General features: G+C 33.1%; 1 protein-coding gene across 4 annotated transcripts; it reads right to left on the bottom strand.

Annotated features, from left to right (window-relative positions):
- Positions 1-1,199: 1,199 nt before the first annotated feature.
- On the bottom strand, positions 1,200-20,534 carry LOC143227312 (rhythmically expressed gene 2 protein-like). Of its 4 annotated transcripts, XM_076458785.1 has the most exons (3): positions 20,380-20,513; positions 6,523-6,598; positions 1,200-5,110 (listed from the first exon to the last, which is right to left on the bottom strand). In XM_076458785.1, exon 3 carries the CDS (start codon positions 5,055-5,057, stop codon positions 4,296-4,298), a length of 762 nt encoding a protein of 253 aa, XP_076314900.1. In that variant the 5' UTR covers positions 5,058-5,110; positions 6,523-6,598; positions 20,380-20,513; the 3' UTR covers positions 1,200-4,295. The 4 variants fall into 4 exon arrangements, with proteins under 4 accessions (XP_076314900.1, XP_076314886.1, XP_076314893.1 ...); XM_076458771.1 differs by lacking the exon at positions 6,523-6,598 and having other exon boundaries at positions 20,380-20,534; XM_076458778.1 differs by lacking the exons at positions 6,523-6,598; positions 20,380-20,513 and adding an exon at positions 10,396-10,540.
- Positions 20,535-20,802: the final 268 nt, after the last annotated feature.

Raw genomic sequence — 20,802 nt, 5'->3', positions numbered from 1 at the left:
AATTTTAAGAAATAGCCTTAAAATATAAATGTAACTACGATATCGATATCAGAGCCGGTGTATGTTATCTGTCAACAATAATGATTATTTCGTGGCGCGAGCAGTGGACTTTAAATCGTTAAGCTAGTAAAATATCAACCGATAACGTGATCATTAAAGTTCTTCCAGCTACACAGATATGAATTACAGACATCAAACAAGATGTTATTCCTGCATAATTTTTTAACTTATTTCAACATCGTGTGATGATGCAACGATTCTCAACTTATTAAGTGTTGAATGAAAATTTACATTTTGTGCACCAATCATTTCTGTTTCCTTGATATGTTTATACTGCACTTTTTCGGTTACTACATACGGGCATCTCAGTCTAAGCTTGGAATAAATTTTAAACCAAAAATTGTATAATTTCACCAGGAATTTCTCGTCCGATGGTTAGAATAAACTGATGTTTAACAATATATATATATATATATATATATTTTTCAGAGAACACTGAGCTGGTTTATTTATAATAAAAACATCTTTCGAGATAAAGTGATGTTTGGTTTGTTTTGAATTTCGCACAAAGCCACATGAGGGCTATCTGCGCTAGCCATCCATAATTTAGCAGTGTAAAACTAGAGAGAAGGCAGCTAGTCATCACCACCCGCCTACTCTTTTATCAATGAATAATGGATTGACCATCACATTATAACGCTCCTATGGCTGAAAGAGCATGTTTGGTGTGATGGAAATTCGATTCCGCGACCCTCAGACCGCGAATCGAGCGCCCTAACCACCTGGCTATGTCCGGCCATGAGGACTTTTAATATCGTATGTGTCAATACCCCTGATTTAGTAAAGTTCACTTCTTTCACGCTGTTTTTTTGTTTTTAGTGTAATTTTTTCCCACTTCAGTTAACCATTAACAAATCGCGGAGTGTCAGAAGACTAGCTTGATGGTTTGTCAATTCTTCTGAGTGATACTAAAGTTAATTCATCATTATTTTATTGGATACCCATTACACCAAACATGCTCGCTCTGTCAGCCGTGGGAGCGTTATAAATTACTGGTCAATTCCACTATCTGTTGGATAAAAGTAGCCCAAGATTTGGCGGTGGATGGTGATGACTAGTTGCCTTCCCCCTAGTCTTACACTTGAGTAGCTTTGCGAGAAATTCAAAACAAACAAACAATCATTTTAACGAATTCCACATTTGTTCAAAAAGCAAACCATTTATTTCCAACTCTTCCCATTATATACTTATATGGAATATTTATTTCGTACAGGTAACAAAATAACAAGTTAAACTAATAATTTCCAAGACTATACGTTATACATACATACCTACAATAAATGAAACTTGAAGAATACAGCTAGATTATATGTATACAATGGCCTTATCTCAAATAATTATTAGTCATCTTTTAACACAACCACAAATATATAACAAATTTAAAAAGTTGGCTACAAAGATAAACAAGGAATTAAAAAAAAATCACTTATCTTCATTGAAATAACTGATATTATAGTTGCTATGAAATGTCCGCAACGGTACATAGGTATATTGGTTTTGTCAACATTATTTGTACTCATTCAAATATGTCAATACATTTATTCAAGCTAAAATATAGTGTTATATAAATATAGATTCACGTGCTTTTGCAACGCTCAGATTGACACAGTTTTAGGGACTAATCGGCCTCAACCACACAACCTAGTGTAAAAATTGCCATATGACTAACCCTTACCTATCCTAAATAGTTCATCTAAACAACTTAAACAAATAGATAGAGCAATTACTACAGAACATTAAGATCTAAGAATGCATTAAAATGCTGTAACTCATTACCGTAACTCCTTCAAAATCACACTTATGTAAAGTTTAAGTACACGCTACTTGCGTACATTTTACACATGTTCATCCCTTACAGTGTATTAGGTTTAGCACAAAACTACACAAGATGTATCTGTTGCTGTGATCGAGTCTCTAATTCTTAAGTTTATCGTTGACCCACCAGGTGACAGACCCCCTAGTCTTCACCATGTTATACATGCATATTAGTTAAAGGATTTTGTACGAGATAGGCTTACTGAGAATGTAATAGTTGGCGTTTCACTTAGATGTCGATCATGACTCCCCCATTCCGAGATTTTAAACACACCCGTCAGGGATTTTTGAGGTTAAATGCGAACCTGATGACATGAAACAGATTATATCTCCAGTTGTTCCCAAACCCGAGGGTAGGAGTTTGAAAGAGGGAAATAAACGCAAGCAGTATGTAGATAAAATAAAGTTCACTAGAAACCATGATATTCTGTTCGTGAAATATATATTTATTTGTTTAGGAATCTAGACGGGTCCCAGCGTTTTAAAATACAGCGTAGGGCGAGAAAGTATTTGAACCAGTTTAACAATTCCAACGCAGTGAACTTTTAGGAAATTTATTTTAGGGAGACTTTTGGAAAAGGTAAAATTTTAGCGAGTGGTAAAGAGATACGAGAGCCGGTAGAATTATCATTTGATTTACCTCTGTGAAGTAAAATAGAAAAATTTGGTTCGCTGTGATGCTGAATTTTACCTCGATCGAGAGATTTAGTGCGCAGCTCCCCCTGATGCACGTAGCAAGAAGTAAAACTTAAAACTTGTCAATGTTAAAGCTAGTCAATTACGATTCTTTTAAGTTTTACAATAATGTAGACCAATCCAGGTTTCAGTGTAAAACTTAGGATAAACTAAGATGTTACGGGCCCGAAATTACAACTAACTAAAAACCGTCTCCACTAAATCATAATTCTAGACCTCAGAACTTAGGTACTGTGTGGGAAATGCCATCTTTTATTGTATTTTTCATTAAATCTCAAACATACTTTTCAGTATCACAGTTTGAGTTTTTTTTTCTAATATCGTTGGTAACCATATAATACTGTTGTCTTAGTATCTCAAAACTTCTTCCAATTGGAATTAAGGCTCAATTAAATATTATGTAAAAAACAAAATTTTAAAATTTTTATTAAATCCTAGTAGAATAATTAAGAAAGTGCAGCTCTAAGTCACTGGTTAAGTCAGAATTTCACAAGTTCCTATGCTGCATATTATTTAGGCATTAATCCTACTAAATTTTCAAAAATTTCCTTAAAAGATGTAGGCATCATTTCTTATACAATATACACTTCTAACCACTGCCTCACAACTTTCATAAAACACAAAAGTTGAAAAAATGATATGTCTACACGAGGTTATGCACAATATCTTTGTCAACCATTGGCTCAGCACTATGTATACAAATTTACAAATAGTAAAACCCAGATTTCAATACTTGCAGTGAGCACAGCACAAATAGCCCATTGTGTAGCTTTGTGCTTAACTAAAAACAAGCAACATTCTCTATTTCACTTAATTTGCATTCCTATAAAATCAGATTTAAAGTTTGCTGAATGATGTAAAGTTCAATATAAAGAATTTTTTGACAAACTATAAATAATTGGGCCTTTAATAATTCAAAACATATCTGTAATGATACAGAAAAGTAATAACTGTGCTTTAGTGGTGTATAATATGCAGAACCTGTAAAATAATGTAATGTGCATTGAAAAAGCAAATATAGTATAGTATGACTACTGTAGCAATCTTATATCGTGTGTGTGTGTGTGTGTGGACACATACACACTTATAAGAAATCCAACACATTGACTAGCTCTGGGACATCATATTCATTTCTAAATGTTAATAAAACTACCTTTGTCCAATACCATTTTATATCTCCTATCAAATTTTTTTTTGTTTTCAAAAGCTAAAACAAATTGGCATACAATTTTTGCAGAGTCTCCTACAATTTCAAATAGATGCCCTAACATGTACAAAAGCAACAAGTCATTTTCTTTAAATATATATAAAAAAATTATGTTGTTAAGTACTGTTAAATTACAAACATACTAGAACAAATCATAAAATAAAGCAATTTATTTTTTCAATCTTATATCCTGTGTTAAAAGGACTTGTCTATCTTATATAATTATATAACCATGTTGCAATATTTAAAACATTTCTTACAAAGTTTAAATATGTAGTTTTTTTTTTTATAACCAAGTTCACCAATATAAAAAAAAAAAAAACATTTTGCATTTTCAAAAACCTGATAGCATAAACATAAATGGAAAACAGATAGGCTTGTATCACTAACATTCTGTAGTGATTATTATGCATTTAAACTAAATTTATACTGCAAACAACTTTTTTATGTAAATATTCCAAAGAAAATAATTTCATAACAGCCACATATTTTATGAGGACTGAACAAGAAACTCATTTTAGTTTCTAGACCTCACAGCATCAGGTTGAAGTATGTGCTTTTCAGCTTCTCCAAGTTCATTTAAAATGTGATTTGGGTTAACAATTTTCAGTTGCTCTGGTGAAAGGTTTTCTTTCTTAGTCAAGAGCAGAGCATTCCATCCAGCACTTCTAGCTCCCAGGTAGTCCACTTCTAGATCATCACCAATATGAACAGCTTGTTCTGGTTGAATGTCTAAATGTTTCACATGTCCCAAGGCTAAGTTAAAGATCTTTTGGTTAGGTTTTTTCACTTTGGCTGAATATGAATCAATAACAAAATCAAAGTTATGCAGAAGACCCACATCAGACAAAATAGCCTGCAAGCGAGTGTCAAAATTAGAAATTACGCCAAGCTGTATATTAGCTTTTGCTAGGTTTTGTAAAAGGGTTCGTGTTCCACGCTGCATCTGCCAGCAAACTTTACTGGTATAGGCTTTAAATAGATGGCGAGATAATGTCTGGAGCTGTGTTTGGTCCAAATAATCATATCCAGCATCAAGGAATGTTTTGCTTATTAAATTGGTCCACCAAGCTTGGGGTGCAAGACCTGTTATGGCTCCAAAGTTAGGGTGCTGCTGGTTCAAAACTATCCACTGTCTTTTGAATGCTGCATTTAGTTGAGCTGCATCACTCTGAATACCATAAAGCTTTGATGTCTGGGAATATTCTTCTCCAATTGGAAGTTTAAATTTAAGCAGAGTGTTGGTGACATCAAAGGTTGCAAGTCTAATCCTCTGCATTACTGATCTTCAGTGATTTCCAGATTCAAATGAAAGTAATTCAGATCCACATTCTGATGAAATAGAATTTAATCCAAATAAAATGTTAAGAAACAAACCTTCATAAAAACAAAACTATTAATAATGTAATTAAGTATAATTATACAGAAATTAGTTTAAAACTTTAAAACCAAGATTTATAATAATAAAAATGAGATTAACATGAAAAAATCTAGAAATAATTATTAAAAAACACTAGAAATAAAAATGTACATTTCCAGAGAGCCAGATGTAAATAATAAATGAGAGAGAGAGGATGGTTATTTCTCTATGTACAAACTATTAAGATATTTAAAAAGTAGGCAAAATACCTTCTAATGGTTTGTATATAAGCAGTGTATATTAAGTCACCTTTTAACACATAAAAAGGTGACAAACTTGTAATGTGTTTAAAATCAGATATTGTATTTACACAGTTGCAAAGATATTTGCACGAAACCTTAAGTGGAGTTCCATCAGGTCAGTAATTTTGTTTTTGGTTGTTAAAACACTCAGTATAGAGAACTCAAAAAACACTAGGTGAAGCAATTTTTAAAAGATATAAAATACAGCGAGGACCACTGCATCAGTTAGTTGCACTACTAATGGTACTTTAATTATAGTTTGTTCTTTTCTTTCTCATCTTATTAAAAAAACCATTTAACATACAGTTACAGGTGCTAAGCAATTTGGTGCACAAATAGTTCAGAAAAAAAATGTGGAAAAAAGATGAGATTATAAATAAGAAACAGGCATTTTTATAATTGCCTCTATACATAAGAATACTCATGGAGGCAATAAAACAATATAGAAATATTTAAATATTAGCAACATGTAAATAAAAATCTCATTGTTTAAATACTGCAGCAAGTCAAACTTACGTTTGATTATAACAATATAATACTTAAGAACCTGTTAGTATATCTAAGCTTTCCATCCACTAAACTTGACTTTAAAATAAAAACTTAAAAGTTAGCCTTCATCATTCATTTATCAAGCTTTCTGTTAAAAATTACTTTAAATTTAATCCATCCACCACATTTAAAGGCAATCCCATCTCCCAAAGGCTAGCTATCCTATAAGAACAATAAAGTTGTTTTAGCTGAAGGGGGGGGGTTAATGCACCAACACTATCAATCCCTTTAACCATCTCAAACACTTTAGTCAAATCCCCTCTAACACAAAAAAATAAAACCTCAAATCCTATTTGTCTTATTAGTAGCAGTACATTATTTTGATAAATTGAGACATCAAATAAAACTCCAAGATCTGTTTCTCTCACACTGCTTAAGGTTATTCCCCATCAATACTATTCTCAATTCAAATTATGGTAGCCAAATTGCATTACCTTATAATTACTATAACTAACTAAAAGTCATCTGCCTTTTATTTTCCCAATTCAACAAATAACTTGCATCCTTTAATAAATCAACAGCAGTCTACTCACAACTATCAAAACACCCAAGAACTTTATTCCAGAAGTAATTTATTGAATATTCCTTCATCTATGTTATGGCTACAAACTGAAAAGAGCAAAAGGTTGTAATACTGAATCCTGAGATACACTATTTGCAACATTAATCAAATTTGATTGAACTAAATTTATAAACAACCATCTTTTCTTTCATCCAGCCACTTTTCTATCCAATGGGCCAACTTGTGCTCCTCATTTATACAGATAACTTTTGTAATACAAGTTTTCATATGGCACCTTGTTAAATGCTAAAAATGCAGATACAAATTCATATACTTAACCTCTTCTACATAAGCAATATTTTCAACAAACATAAAAAGATTATCAACATAAAATTTTTCCTTAGTGAAACCACGTTGACTAACAAAATTTTAAACTGTGTTAAATGATTTTGCAAAGTATCTATTTTAAAACAAACATGCTTATAACTGATTTTATTTTAATCATTTTCCTTGAAAAGAGTAATATTAGGTAGCTTCCAATATTTTGGCACTTCCTCATTTCTGAAGGACTTACAAAAATAGTAGCAAGTGGCTCACATATACAGTCCTTAACCTCCTTTTGAACTTGTTAGGAAATATATGGAAGAGAGTCATCACTCTGCAACCTTCCTTTTTTGATCTTAAGTTTAGAAAAAATGTGATTACCTTCTTTCCACCTAGCAACTGTTCAAGATGAAAAATACTCTTTAAATACTCAAGAGAAAAAATTGAAGAAATTCAGTAACTTAACTATCTCAGCCATCAGAAATGAGTCATTCCGTAAAGGCCCTACTATCATAACATTTTGTTTACCCTTAATATGCTTCAAGAAATTCTTACCCCTAGCTTCTATATCTTTTTCAGATATCCTTTAACTTCCTAATGCCCTGTTTGAATAATTATCTTGATTTTCTTTAATCCAAATTCCCAATCATAACAATCAATATAAAGTTGTTAAATTCCTAAGGTTTTAATTCTTTACACTTTTGTTGGCCAACCTATTTTTTTTTTTTTTTACTTGCAGCTACCCTTTTTATGTAAGGGTCATGTCTACATTGAATATTTAAAATTTTTCATAATTAATCACTATCCAAATTCATAATAATTACTTCTGGTATCCATTTGAAATTTATTTTTGAAACTAACTGAAAATCACATTCTTGATCTCCATATCAAGTAAGACATCTTAATTCAGTAATGACCACTTGTACTCAGATGCCCTCCAAGTTCCACCATTTCTGTATTATTGTTTCTCAATATTGCACAATGTTACAAGGGGGGGTTATATCTGCTAATCATCCCTAATTTAGCAGTAGAAAACTAGAGAGAAGACAGCTATTCATTATCACCCACCACCAATTCTTGAGCTACACTTTTACTAAGGAATAATGGGATTGACAAATTATCACACCCCCACAGCTAAAAGGGCAAGTAAGTTTGGTGTCACAGGGATTCAAACCTACAACAATCAGTATGCAAGTTGTGCACACTCACCCCCTTGGCCATACTGAGCCCTTCTGCAATAGATCAAAAGTTTACAATAAGTGAAAAAAATCCTCCACCTCATAATTATGATATCAATAACAGTTGTAATCTTAATATCTAATAATTTCATCAGTTTCATCTAGTGGTATGTAACAAAGTCCAACAAAAAGCCCTCTCTCCTACATAACAAACAGAAACCCAAAACCATTGATTAATTATCTTGTTACACCCTGAACTTCAACAGAATGTACACATTTTATATATAAAGCCACTCCTTCACCTCTTTATGTAGCACTATAGTTTTATTAAATAAACTATACCCTTGTATTTCAAAGTAATTTGTGTCAAAATTATCTACTTATCCAAGTTTCAGTTATCATCATTAACTCAGAATCAATGACTCTAATCATTTTATTTTTATATTTCTAGAATTAAACTAAATATTTAGATTACTTTCAAAGTTACCTCTGTACTTTGTTTCTAAACCACACTTTTCTAAAGCTGATGTAATAGCCTTTGCAAACAAGCTAACCCCTACCACATTCAGATATAAATAATCCCTTCCAAAAATCTTTCTTTTCACATCAAATTGATTCTAAGTCCAATAAGCCAATCTACTAAGCCAATTATATATTAACCTAAGCCATGCATTCTGCTCAAGTGAATTACATATAATTCATCTCCACAATTTGGTTTCAACACTGACAGAATTAAGTAGCAATATTTTTCTTTTAGTACCTTTATCAACCCACTATTATCTCTTTACTTATATCCTCTTCTCCATTATTAGCTCCTATATACAAAATATGGGCTAAATCACTGTTAGCACCCTTTACATTTGTCTTCTACCATGTTCTTGAACAAATGTAATTTTCTTCCTGTTACCCCACAGACTATTTACTACCTGCTGTACCAAAGCATTAATTCTAACTATAACCTCTTCAAGTTTCCCCTCCATCCCTATCTGCCCTTTTTGTTTTCCTTCCTTCAAAGTCTTTATCTGCAGAAGACTAAGGCTGAAGTTTTAATATAATTCATTATAATTAACTTCACTACTTTTCCCCTAATAGTACCTTTTCTAAGCTACTTTATCCCCAACATGTAAAAACTTAAGTTCATTTTAAATCCTACTCTTATTTCCCTACAGTTTACATTTCTCTTTATTATCCCTACTTTACAAAAACTGTACATCACCACTGGTAATGGAAGTTGTCTTAAAGTCATGCTATTTCATTTCACATGCCAACATTACATGTTTAAAATCACTTGGCCAACAACACAAGTTTTTATTCAAAAAACATTTACATATGTTAGTATTTTTAATTCTTCAATTATATGTATTTTGAGACCTACTGGGGCCTAATAGAGGCTCTACAGTAAACAAGTATCCTTCCTTTCTGTAGTTTTTCCACTATTTCTTTTTAGTTATTTAACCTTTCATATTTTAGACAGAGATAAAAAATTGACCCGATTTATTCGGTTTTAACTGTCAAACTGCATTTTACTTTTTGTAATAAGTATTTATGTGGCTAATTACCCCTTCCAAAATGAACTGGTACTTTGAAAAATTTTAATTGCCAATTGTCTAAAATCATCATCCAACACGAGGAAACATCAGTAAGAGGAATTTTCATAAAGTGCAGTCATTAAAGAACTTTAGAATTTCTTCTACTTCTGAAATAATGGCACTTATTGAAAGTAAATTGGTGAAAATAATTTCTTATAAAGATTACAACATCATGCTTTACAAAAGCATTTTTTTTTTTATACACTTGCAGTATTGACAATCAGCAAGATGAACTTATTAAAATGGTTGAAATAAAGTTTTGATTAGTTATTATACAAAAAAAAACTTTTCAATACCTGCTTGTCTCACTAATTTCTTAATTTTCTATAATTCATTAACAGATTGCTTTGTAAATGATAAATTTAGAATACAGATTCTATTACAAGTGGTTAAGGGGAGCTACGACATTTTTTTTTAGGAAGCTTTCTGCAAAAATGTCAAACAAAACAATTACATAAATATTACCAATTTAACAGTTTGCTATAACAGGCTAGTTCTTTTCAAAATCCACGTGTCAAAGAATTTGCGTCTTATCTTTCAGGTGTGTTCATTAAGTTAACTATCCCTTTACATAAAAGAAATCTTGAAACGTTTTTCAGATAAACAATTTTCATCATGTAAACAATTTTTCGTTACTATCATTTAGGCTTAAACCTGACAGCTGTCAGAATGATTATCAGGATTTTTGCTTTGTCATGGGTAGTAGGATAAATTACGCTGGTAAACAATTTACTTAAAATTTCTTGAAGGCAATAAAAACTTAAGATTTTCGCTACTTTTAAACAAATGCAAACAAAGAGAATATGAACATACTTTTCATTTGTTTGATAAAAAGTCAACCGTTATACTGCGTTTTGAACCTTTGCACACATGCGCAGGAGTTGCGCAATGATTAAAAATATTTAGATAGTCTAGGTCAGGGGTTCCAAACTTTTTGAAACTGCGGAGCTTCGCATCAGAAAGGAAAATCATTCCGGAGTTTTAATAAATAAAAACACTAAAAGTCGGTCCTTAGTACCAGATAGTTTAATTCAAACATTTAGAATATAAATTTATTAAAAATATCAATTTTAAAAAGAAAATTTTTCACTCTACTTGTTCAAATAATTTTGCAAGCAGAAATTTTTATCAGAAAAAGTAAAGTGTACTTGTTTATGTTTGTTTGTTTTTGGAATTTCGCACAAAGCTACTCGAGGGCTATCTGTGCTAGCCATCCCTAATTTAGCAGTGTAAGACTAGAGGGAAGGCAGCTAGTCATCACCACCCACCGCTAACTCTTTGGCTACTCTTTTTATCAACGAATAGTGTGATTGACCGTGACTTTATAACGCCCCACGGCTGAAAGAGCGAGCATGTTTGGCGCGACGGGGATGCAAACCCGCGACCCTCAGATTACAAGTCGCACGCCTTAACACGCTTGGCCATGCCGGGCCGTACTTGTTTATTTATTAGTGGCTCGAATGGGCTTGCTTTTGTTCAAAGTAGTTCAATATTTGGATTTATGGATGTTACTTGTAAGCACAAATCATCTTCAATATTTAGCCTGTTTCTAAATTTGGTCTTTGTAGCTGTATACAGTGAAAATATTTGCTCGCAAAGATATGTTGGAAAACACATCAAAATTTTCAAAGCTCTTACTTATTTCAGGGTGTTTCCATGGCTGTTTGAATCAAAACTGGGCAATTTCTTCCTACTGAAATTTTGTTTTTAGGGTGTAATCAGTTGAAATTTCTGTAAACTGTTTTTTTTCGCTTTAAAAAAAGACAAATCGTTGGTATTTAGAGTTAAAGAAATTTTGAATCGACAGTAACTTTCTAAATGAGGAGGGAAGTACTCCCCAGTAGTTGTGTGCATATCAGATATGTGCTGCAAGACAAACTTTTGCATCTTCACTTAAGAAAATTTCATTCATAAAGTAAAAAAAACAAAAAAACACCGAGATTTTCGAAGCAGTCAAGTTCTTCCGTAAGTATACATTTACCCCAACGTTTTAGCTTACGTTGAAGCGCTTGCATTTTACTCTGAGCTTTCAAATACGTCACTGGCAACCTGCATTGCAGCATTCACTTCCTTTAGACTGTTTGTTTGTTTGTTTGTTTGGAATTTCGCACAAAGCTACTCGAGGGCTATCAGTGCTAGCCGTCCCTAATTTAGTAGTGTAAGACTAGAGGGAAGGCAGCTAGTCATCACCACCCACCGCCAACTCTTGGGCTACTCTTTTACCAACGAATAGTGGGATTGACCGTCACATTATAACGCCCCCACAAGTATGTTATATTACAATCTTGAATCAATTTTTGAATTTCTTGGATTACCTAAGTGATACTAGTGTCATGTTAGACAATTCATTACGTAAATTCGTATTTCTTCCACATTTATTTTGTTATTCCAATAATTTTTTATGCTTTTAGAAACTACAAGAATTTTAATGCTTCATATTTCACTTCTTTGGTTGTGGGAAAGCGCTCTTCTGCATGGTATTTTACTTTAGCCTGTTGTCAGTTTTCTGCACTGCATGCTATGAATTGCCTTGTTTTGATTTTTTTAGTTTCTGTATAGTTATTAGTAGTTAACTATTCTCATTATCCTAATTTTTTCCTTTGGCGTGGATTCCTGTACATGGTGAGGAGACCTCCCAGAAAGGTTCTGTTCTTTCAGCTTACCTTCTTTGGGATCTGAACATCCACCCACGTGTTTACTGTGCATAACGATCCATAAAGGGGAGGAGAGGATCCTGGTGGTTGAGGGGTCCAACTCTAACACACCACTTTGACCTTGAATTCCTGTAGACAGGCAGCCACTTTGGCCATTTGGCTGGTCCACTTGGGCTAGGGTCAACCAAGTATCAGTGTTGGATGTTCTCAACAGGTGTTGTGGACATTGTATCTGATGCTGGTGTTTGGGTATAATGCTCATGAAACCCTGACATTGCTGCAGTGTCCTTGTTTGGTATTGTAGTGCATCCCCTTGTAGAGCTTCATGATTGGTGGGGTCAGTGGGCACCGAAATAAAAACTTAAACTAAATAGTGAAAATACAGTCCATAGGTAAATGACAACATCTTGAAGATTCTGAGCAGCAATCTTCAACATCTGTAACATCTATTGCACCTAATTTTCTTATTCTACATTCTCTTTCAGGCAAATCTTTAGGGCAAATATCTCCCTTTTTATTCAGAAGGGACTTGTTGGGTCTCCGAAGTTGGTAAAGAAGCTACAATCTGGTGATATATTGATGGAAACATCCACATCTCAACACAATGAACTCCTCTCTCATTCAAAGGCGATTGGAGATATACCTATTGAGGTTACACCTCATGCTACTTTGAATTCATTATGAGGAGTTATTGTTGAGAGGCATTTGAAAAACATCCCCAAGTCATTTCAAAATGGCATTCAGATAAATAAGAATGCCTATTTCTTCATGCAGTTCGTAAAACTGAGCAAGCATTTTTTCCCACGAAAGCCATCGAACTTCAGCATGAGGCAGCAAATTTTCATGCAAATTTCCCATGTCCTAAAAGATCCTCGCATCGTGTTGTCTTGATTTTATAAAATCATCCATTTTTTATGACATCATCCGATGAAGACAGCAGTGGACATTTTTGGTTTTTTTAATGCGTACCAATACGCTTGAAAAGTTTCCAGTCATAGCTACAGCCCCATCAGCGCAAATACTTAGGCAAAGCTGCCATGGGATCTTATGTTCTTCCATAAATAAATTGGCCAGTTTAAACATTTCTTTGCCTGTTGTTTGAGTAGACAAAGATTTGCAAATTAGCATGTCCTCAAAACTAACTTCGAGAATATAGCGCACAAAAAACACAAGCAACATCGCATAACCTGAGGCATCTGTTGATTCATCTATCTGAAGCGAAAAAGCTGGACTCGCTTTTACTCGCCTGATTAATTCCATTAAGTAAAATGCTGACACATCCTGGATTCTTCGAGAAATCGAGCTGTCAGAAAGTCACGGAGTTAATGTTTAAGAAATTTCTCATCAATCGTGCAATCTATCAAATCTTTTGAGCACGGTTTTTATCAAATATTCTGCAATTGTATGAGCTTTACCTGCTTTTGTAATGCGGTAACTAAATACGATGTGAAGCAATAAGAGCACCTTTGTTGTCCTGATGGACAGACGAACGAAATGTAGCTTTCCTTACATTTAATTGCAAACACTTTCATTTGAAATACTCGGAAGTTAGATTTTTTTTTAAATTGGGAGTGTTTGGTTTCTATATGTTATTTTAACTTTGCTGAATGCAAACTATTACTCACTGTTTCACATTTAACCCACTAGGTCCATCTTCATTACCTGTCCACGTAAAACCATATTCAATAAAACTTGTACTTTCTTGTTTCGGTACTTGTATCATCCTTCGTTGAAGTGCTTGCACACGACGATAATGCCGATGAATTCGCATTAGGCCTAGGATTAATTTTTTCATTTTAGATTTATTACTGATATTCCGCCACTTATCCATTATTAATGTCTAAAAACGTATTCTTACATCTTTGGCACTTCAAAAGTATTTTCATGGACACAAATTAGCTTTTTAATGAAAAATCGTTCACGCACTTGGGTTTTATCATCATACAATAAAATGTTGACCAAAGATCAGTGTTGTCATAACCAAGTCAAAAATAAAGGTTCGAGGGAAAAGGTTAGGCCACTAGAATATATTTTTCTAAAGGAAAAGGGGTAACCAATTATTTTTACAATTTTTTAAAACAGAAAATCTCAGTCAAATAATAAAACATTAAACTAGAATAAAATATTAACAAGGCCCTGTACGCAATAAAACGTGTTATTTTAAAGAGGTTACTTTTTGTACAGCGTATTCTGATTCAATTTCAGTTTTAGGAAAAAATATTAACTTTCTAAAAGTTCCTTGCGGAGCCCCAGATAACTATGGCAGAGCCCAGTTTGGGAAAAAAAAAACAACAAAACATGCTCTTAGATCATATCCAGAACCGATTATGGTTCAACAGAAATAAAGGCCTAAATCACTTAAAATTGGCTTGTGTTGAATTTCACTTAATTTTCACTCTGTATGACTATGGTTTTCACAAAAATTACGGTGATTTCAAAATCGGTTAAAAAAACTTTAGTTCAGGGTTTATCAAAGTGCGAGACAAATGATCTCTTGTGTACGATAGGGATTAAGTGATTAAGGTAGAGTCAATAATCCAAAAATTAACGTTTTTACACACACTACTTTAATGTATATTCGCGTATTACAATTACTCACTAACTCAATCTTTCATTAACAAAATAAAGGTGCGAGTGTGATTTTTTTATAGGAAAGCAACATCGGGATATCTGCTGAACCCACAGAGGGGAATCAAAACCTGATTTTAGCGTTTTAAATCCATAAACGTAAAGTTGTACTAGTGGGGGCGAAAGGGGGAAGAGACGTGATGACAACTTTAAGCTAAAACGCTGTTGCGATCAATACTTTACAATAAAACTCTATCAAGTTTAAATTATATGTGTTGTAGAAGTAGTTTTAATTTTTTGATTCTTAATCAATATGTAATTATTTCAGTATTATTAGGATTACATCTAAAATGGCCAGTAAGCGTCACGGTATTTTATTACAAACTTCAAATACACTTGTTATTGCCAAACTGCAGTTTCGACTGTATTAATTTTTTGGTATGTAAACTGTTGTACCTCAGAGTTCAGTAACATTTATTTGTTGGTATAAAATAACTCTGTACTAAGCAGATTTCGACCATTCAAAACAGGTACCAGATTAATACTATTTTGGTCTGTCAAAATAATTTATTAATTGTCCTGTGGCAATTCTCCAAATAACCGCCATCAGAGGGCAGTATATTACAAGTCCAATGTAACTGTGAATAAGTTATGCAAAATACGCTGTATAGACTATCTTTGCTGCCACATCAATGAGAAAATCTGTATTAACAGTACTTCTGCTCTCATTTAAATTTCTGTAGTGCGTATTGGTATATAGAGTATACTAGAAATAAACAAACTTAACCTTATTTCTAGTAAGAATGTTCATGATCTCTCGACAGTAACTGATTTTACGATTCACGCTACCGAGCTGTATCACTCATCTCCATTTTGGTCATTTGGAACAAACTCGTCGGGGAAATTTTGTTTCGAACCATTTATTGAAATAGAGATTTTGTTCAATTTTATTGTGCTAATTTTACTTTTAATTCATTGCTTCAATTAATTCCGTCATTTAATAACGTGTAAAGTTTTATTACTATTAAAGTTTATATTTGGTGGCAGCGACATTACTAAAAGCAGTGTTGTTTAATATACTATGAATTTGGCGAACAGTGAACTACTGCATCATAATGTATTTTGAAACATCCGATTACTCGTATATATTATATAGGGTGGCCCGTAAGTCCCTACTCATCCATATGTTATCATGTTATATTCAATTACGCATGTATTATAAATTTGTTTCTTTTTTTTTTCAGAGAAATATGGCCGATGTAAGCCCATTTACACTTGAAGAGCGTATTGTGACAAGTACGTGGGTACATGAGCGCAAGAATACTGGTGACACCACACAGATACACTGGATACCTAAGATATATGGATGGGTAGGGACTTTCGGGCCTCCCTGTATATAATGACTGTTGTTTGTGATAAATATTGCACGCACTAACACCTGCTTTCTACAACATGAGCGCTGTTAAGTACCCAGACTTAAGAGTACTCGGCAATGCTATTTTCGTGGAAGCCTACTCATGACAACCAAAACGCACTATTGGTAACAATGCACCAAGTTTCAAAATAAAACAATTGTTATTATTTTATCGTGGGAAGTGTTTAAACCATTTGATATTTTGTATGGTCTTGCTAGTGCGCAGTTACAAACTTTTATGGTGATTTTATCCAGACTGTATTATTAATTTATTAGTATGGGTGACGTGCTAACCGGCTCAAACTATTAGAATAGTAAACTTTAGAAGAAAACGACTATGACATTAATTGGATTATTAAACAAAAAGTTAGATAAGTTTCTATAACACCCATTTCTACCAAACAGATTAAAGTGTATGACAAAAGTTGCGACTTTGATAAAACTAACATTTAAAGCCGTTAACTAACTCATTAAAAAATAAACTGACATTTTTTATACGTACGCTTTTGCTTCAACTCCCTCCCTCTATAGAGATATCCTATACTTAAATCACAAATAAAAATAGCTACTCATTACATCAAGATTTAACTACTATATTCAGGTAATAACAAAGCCTTAAGAATCATACACATGTGATTCTTAACAATTAACCCCATAATGTAATACCTGTTTCTAAACATTACAAAATTATTAAAACAGCGGGTTGAGGAGGTTATATTACATCAAATGTGAATAAGCAAGTTACGTCAGCTGATATAAAGTTGCGGTAAAAGGATATGTATCAGAACCACATTTTGACATGGTTTGGTGTACCGCAGGTAGTGTGGTGTTACTCAAATTGGGAAGATTATGTAACAGTCCAAAAGTCAAGATGAAGTCTGCTTACCAGTAGACCCGTATTCTGGATCCTTTGTACCACACAGAAATACCGACATCGTACAGAAATGAAGCCAACAGGGGATAGGTTCATTATATTATAGCTTCCAACTGTCACGTACCTCGCACATGGAGAATGAATGTGTGCGTTATAGCAGTCACGCCAGGCTATCTTGCTGTATCCACAGAGAAGAATCGAACCATAATTTTAGAATTGTAAGTCCAACGACTTAATGCTTTATCACCAGGAGACTGGAGAATGAAACAAGAACTCGTGCTATTCCATTCGAAGACATACTAGTCAAGTTGCTGGACGCAACACCTTTGGATTTTTGAGATATGCGACTGTTAAAACGGGTGCTAGAAAATCGTCGTCATTGTAAATTGGATGGATTATGACATGCAAGCATGGAAGGATATTGTGCTTTGGATATAACTTTATAACGGAGCTCTTTGTAATGGGAACAACATTTCAGAGTTATTATAAAGCAGGATGTACTTAATCTTCTATAGAGCGGTGTGAAAAACAATTCGTCAAAAATTAGGCGATGCCTGTCAAATTATGTTCATTAACAATCGGTTTTAAAGTATATTGCACTCGCAACACTTGCTTGATCAATGATTTAAATTTTTTAGGATGTTGAACGCTTTCCCGTTTAGTTTATCTTAAGACACGAACAGAATGTGAAATAAACGGCCTTTTTCTTTCAAATTATCAACACTATGAGCGATACTTTTAAGTTATATTCACTTCGTGCTTAAAATAATTGGAAACAAGTTGTTTTTTTTATTAAGGTTATACTAACAATAGTTGTTACAAAAAATTATGGTAGATAGTCTAAACAACATACATGAAAATTTCACGAATGAAGCCAGCAAAATCGTATTAAAAACAGAGATCAGAGGTAGCTCCCCCTATTTAATGTGCTAGGTGGAAGTATGAAGAATAAGATTCGAGACAGATGTCGCTAAACAAAATTCCCACTTTCAACTATGGGCACATTATAAAATTGGACAGTCAATTCTGCTATGTGAATGAGCTGGATAAAGCCTCTATGGTGGTGGAGGGGGGTAGAGCTGACTGACTGCCTTCCCTCTTGTCATTAGTTGACGATCAGGGATGAGCATGCATTTGTTTTCTTATAGCAAAGCCACATCGGGCTATCTGGTGAGCCCGCCGACCCAGCGAGGGGAAACGAACCTCTGATTTTAACGTTAGGAATCCGTAGACTTACCGCTGTACCAGCAGGGGGCGATCAGGGATGAAGTGAACCCTATAACATAGTCGTTTAGGTCTAAGTGCACGTAATGTGCTCTTTAGATACACATTCCAAATAAAGCCATGATGCTTTTTGTTTTGAAATTTTACTGTCCGTAGCTAACAAGACTGAAAGATTGTCCCACTACTTTTTTAAACAAGTATATTATGCTAATAAAAAAAAAGTGCCTTAATGAGTTGAATTACAATATTTGCCACAAAAACGTCCAGAATTAATAGCACTTACCAAGGGTATGCTTTGAATTAAACGTGTTTTTACTGCGAGATTACGAACGTAAAATAGTAAATTATGAATTAGATTCTACAACTGCCAGCGAGACATTAAACTTGTGATACGAATTGACAAAGAGCATCAGAAATATTAAGATCTGATTAGATACTATCAAGTATAGTACACCATGGACTCAGAAACACAACGCTACAATCTTTTATTTTTTTGTGACGGAGGGAGAGGGGACAATAATTATTGGCTAGATAACAATAAAACTATTCCAGCCAATGTTTTACTAGTAGAACTACAAGGCTAGTAGTAATAGTCGTACAATAAAAGTATTATCATAATCTTGTAAGAAAAGATCGTTGTTTAACTTCATTGCCACAATGTCCAAATCCCTCTAGTGTACATTAGATGTTCTGGAAGAAAAAAAGCTTTTTTTATAATACTTTTCACTTCTAAACTTGTTAGTCTGCTAATTGAGAATATTTTAATACCAACTCAATATATGGCTGTCAGTTGCCCATCCTTATGACAAAGAAAATATCAAGATCCACTTCACTGGATTTATATTGAATATTTCACTATTTAATTGGAAATTCTATAAAGTACAGTAGTTTCAGTTTGATATTAAAATTTTATACAAGTTTATGACAAATAAAAACAGAACAGTAATGATATTATCTAATGTTTATTTCGTTAGCTTCTTTATATGCACTTTTTTGTTGTACCATTCAAAATTTTAAAATATTTCCTTAAAGATTATGCGTATTTGATCATTTACCTAGTAGTGTGCCTTACAATAGTAATCATATCGGTAGTTTTGATGACACGCGCACAAAAAAGTAACATAACCGACAAGATAATAGTAAAAGATTTGCGTCGCTAAAATTCTATTTAAACTACGCTTTGCGTTAGAAAGCATGAAATTGGAAGGGGTGGCATAATGTAACAAATAAAAATAAAAGGCTTAAGTTATCCTACACTTACACATTTTTATTATTCATATTCCTCCAACAACGACAGCATTCTGTGCTTAAAAATATCCGCAAGAGGTAACATATTATTTCTGATTTTACTATTTTCAATAAAAAATTTAATAAATGTTTAGTGTCAGAGCAAAATACAGGAACATAAATCATTACCGATATAATTCATATAAAAAAAATCGAAATATATATGTAACATATTATTCAATGTTAAGTTGAATATTTAAAATGGAACTACAGAATAAAACAGCATTATTATTAATAATCTGAAAATATGGTTTCGTCTTTAGCAAACTTAATACTAGATTATAAAGTGGAAACAAAACGAGAAGAACTCTATTCTTCTTCTTCAATGAAGATACATTAATATACATTGGGCGTTCATTAAATGCTTCGAAAATCAAATTAATAATGAAATATTGAATTAGTTTCATTAAACGTTAGAAGTACGCACTTTGCGAGTAATGTAACTGCGAGCACATTCACTAATAACAAACGATTAATGGGTCGCAGCAAACCATGATACACAGCTTGTCGCTCACGTAGACAATAACACTGACAGCACAAACGAAAAGTAACAAATGAATTATCGTCAGCTGTCATGCATCCTTTCTGGTAAATATTACAAATATACTGTTGATATTTAACAAACACATACAAACAAGTATGACTATTACTTCTCCCGTCAGTTTCACTTTCAGTTTAGAATAGTGCAAGTAACAGACACATTCAATGTTCAAAAAATTGAAAATCTATATAATTTGTGTGATTTTTATCTTAAAAGTTGAACAAAGCATACTTACCAGCCCTATTCGTAGAATAAAACACCACGTAACTTAACTATTTATCCTATTTACTTATGATATCGTAACACACTTTCCATACAACTCTCTTCTAACTCGTAAACATATACACATGAAGAATCCTAATGCTCAGCCGTGAGGGAAACCTTGACTCATCACGTGACAGAGGAGTTTGGAAGAGACCTCTAGTAACAATTTTATTAACTAATATGAGTAGTTGTTCCAAATAACCACAATACACAGACTTTTAATAATACCAGTAAAAATAAAAAGAAAGGTTAGATCTGTTTCGCTAAAATTCTAAATTCTACTTTTGCTTTAAAAAATAACGAAATTTGAGAAGTGACACAATGTAAGAAATAACAATAAAAATAGTGTTAAATTATCTCACACTAACAACTTTCTATTATTCATATTTCTCCA

This window comes from Tachypleus tridentatus, chromosome 1 (genome assembly GCF_004210375.1).
Source record: "Tachypleus tridentatus isolate NWPU-2018 chromosome 1, ASM421037v1, whole genome shotgun sequence".
Classification (NCBI taxonomy): Eukaryota; Metazoa; Arthropoda; class Merostomata; order Xiphosura; family Limulidae; genus Tachypleus; species Tachypleus tridentatus.
This window is presented reverse-complemented; position numbering and strand designations above follow the sequence as displayed.

Coding starts and splice junctions, on each gene's coding strand:
- LOC143227312 (XM_076458771.1), bottom strand. CDS start 5,057: ATGCAGAGGATTAGACTTGCAACCTTTGATGTCACCAACACTCTGCTT.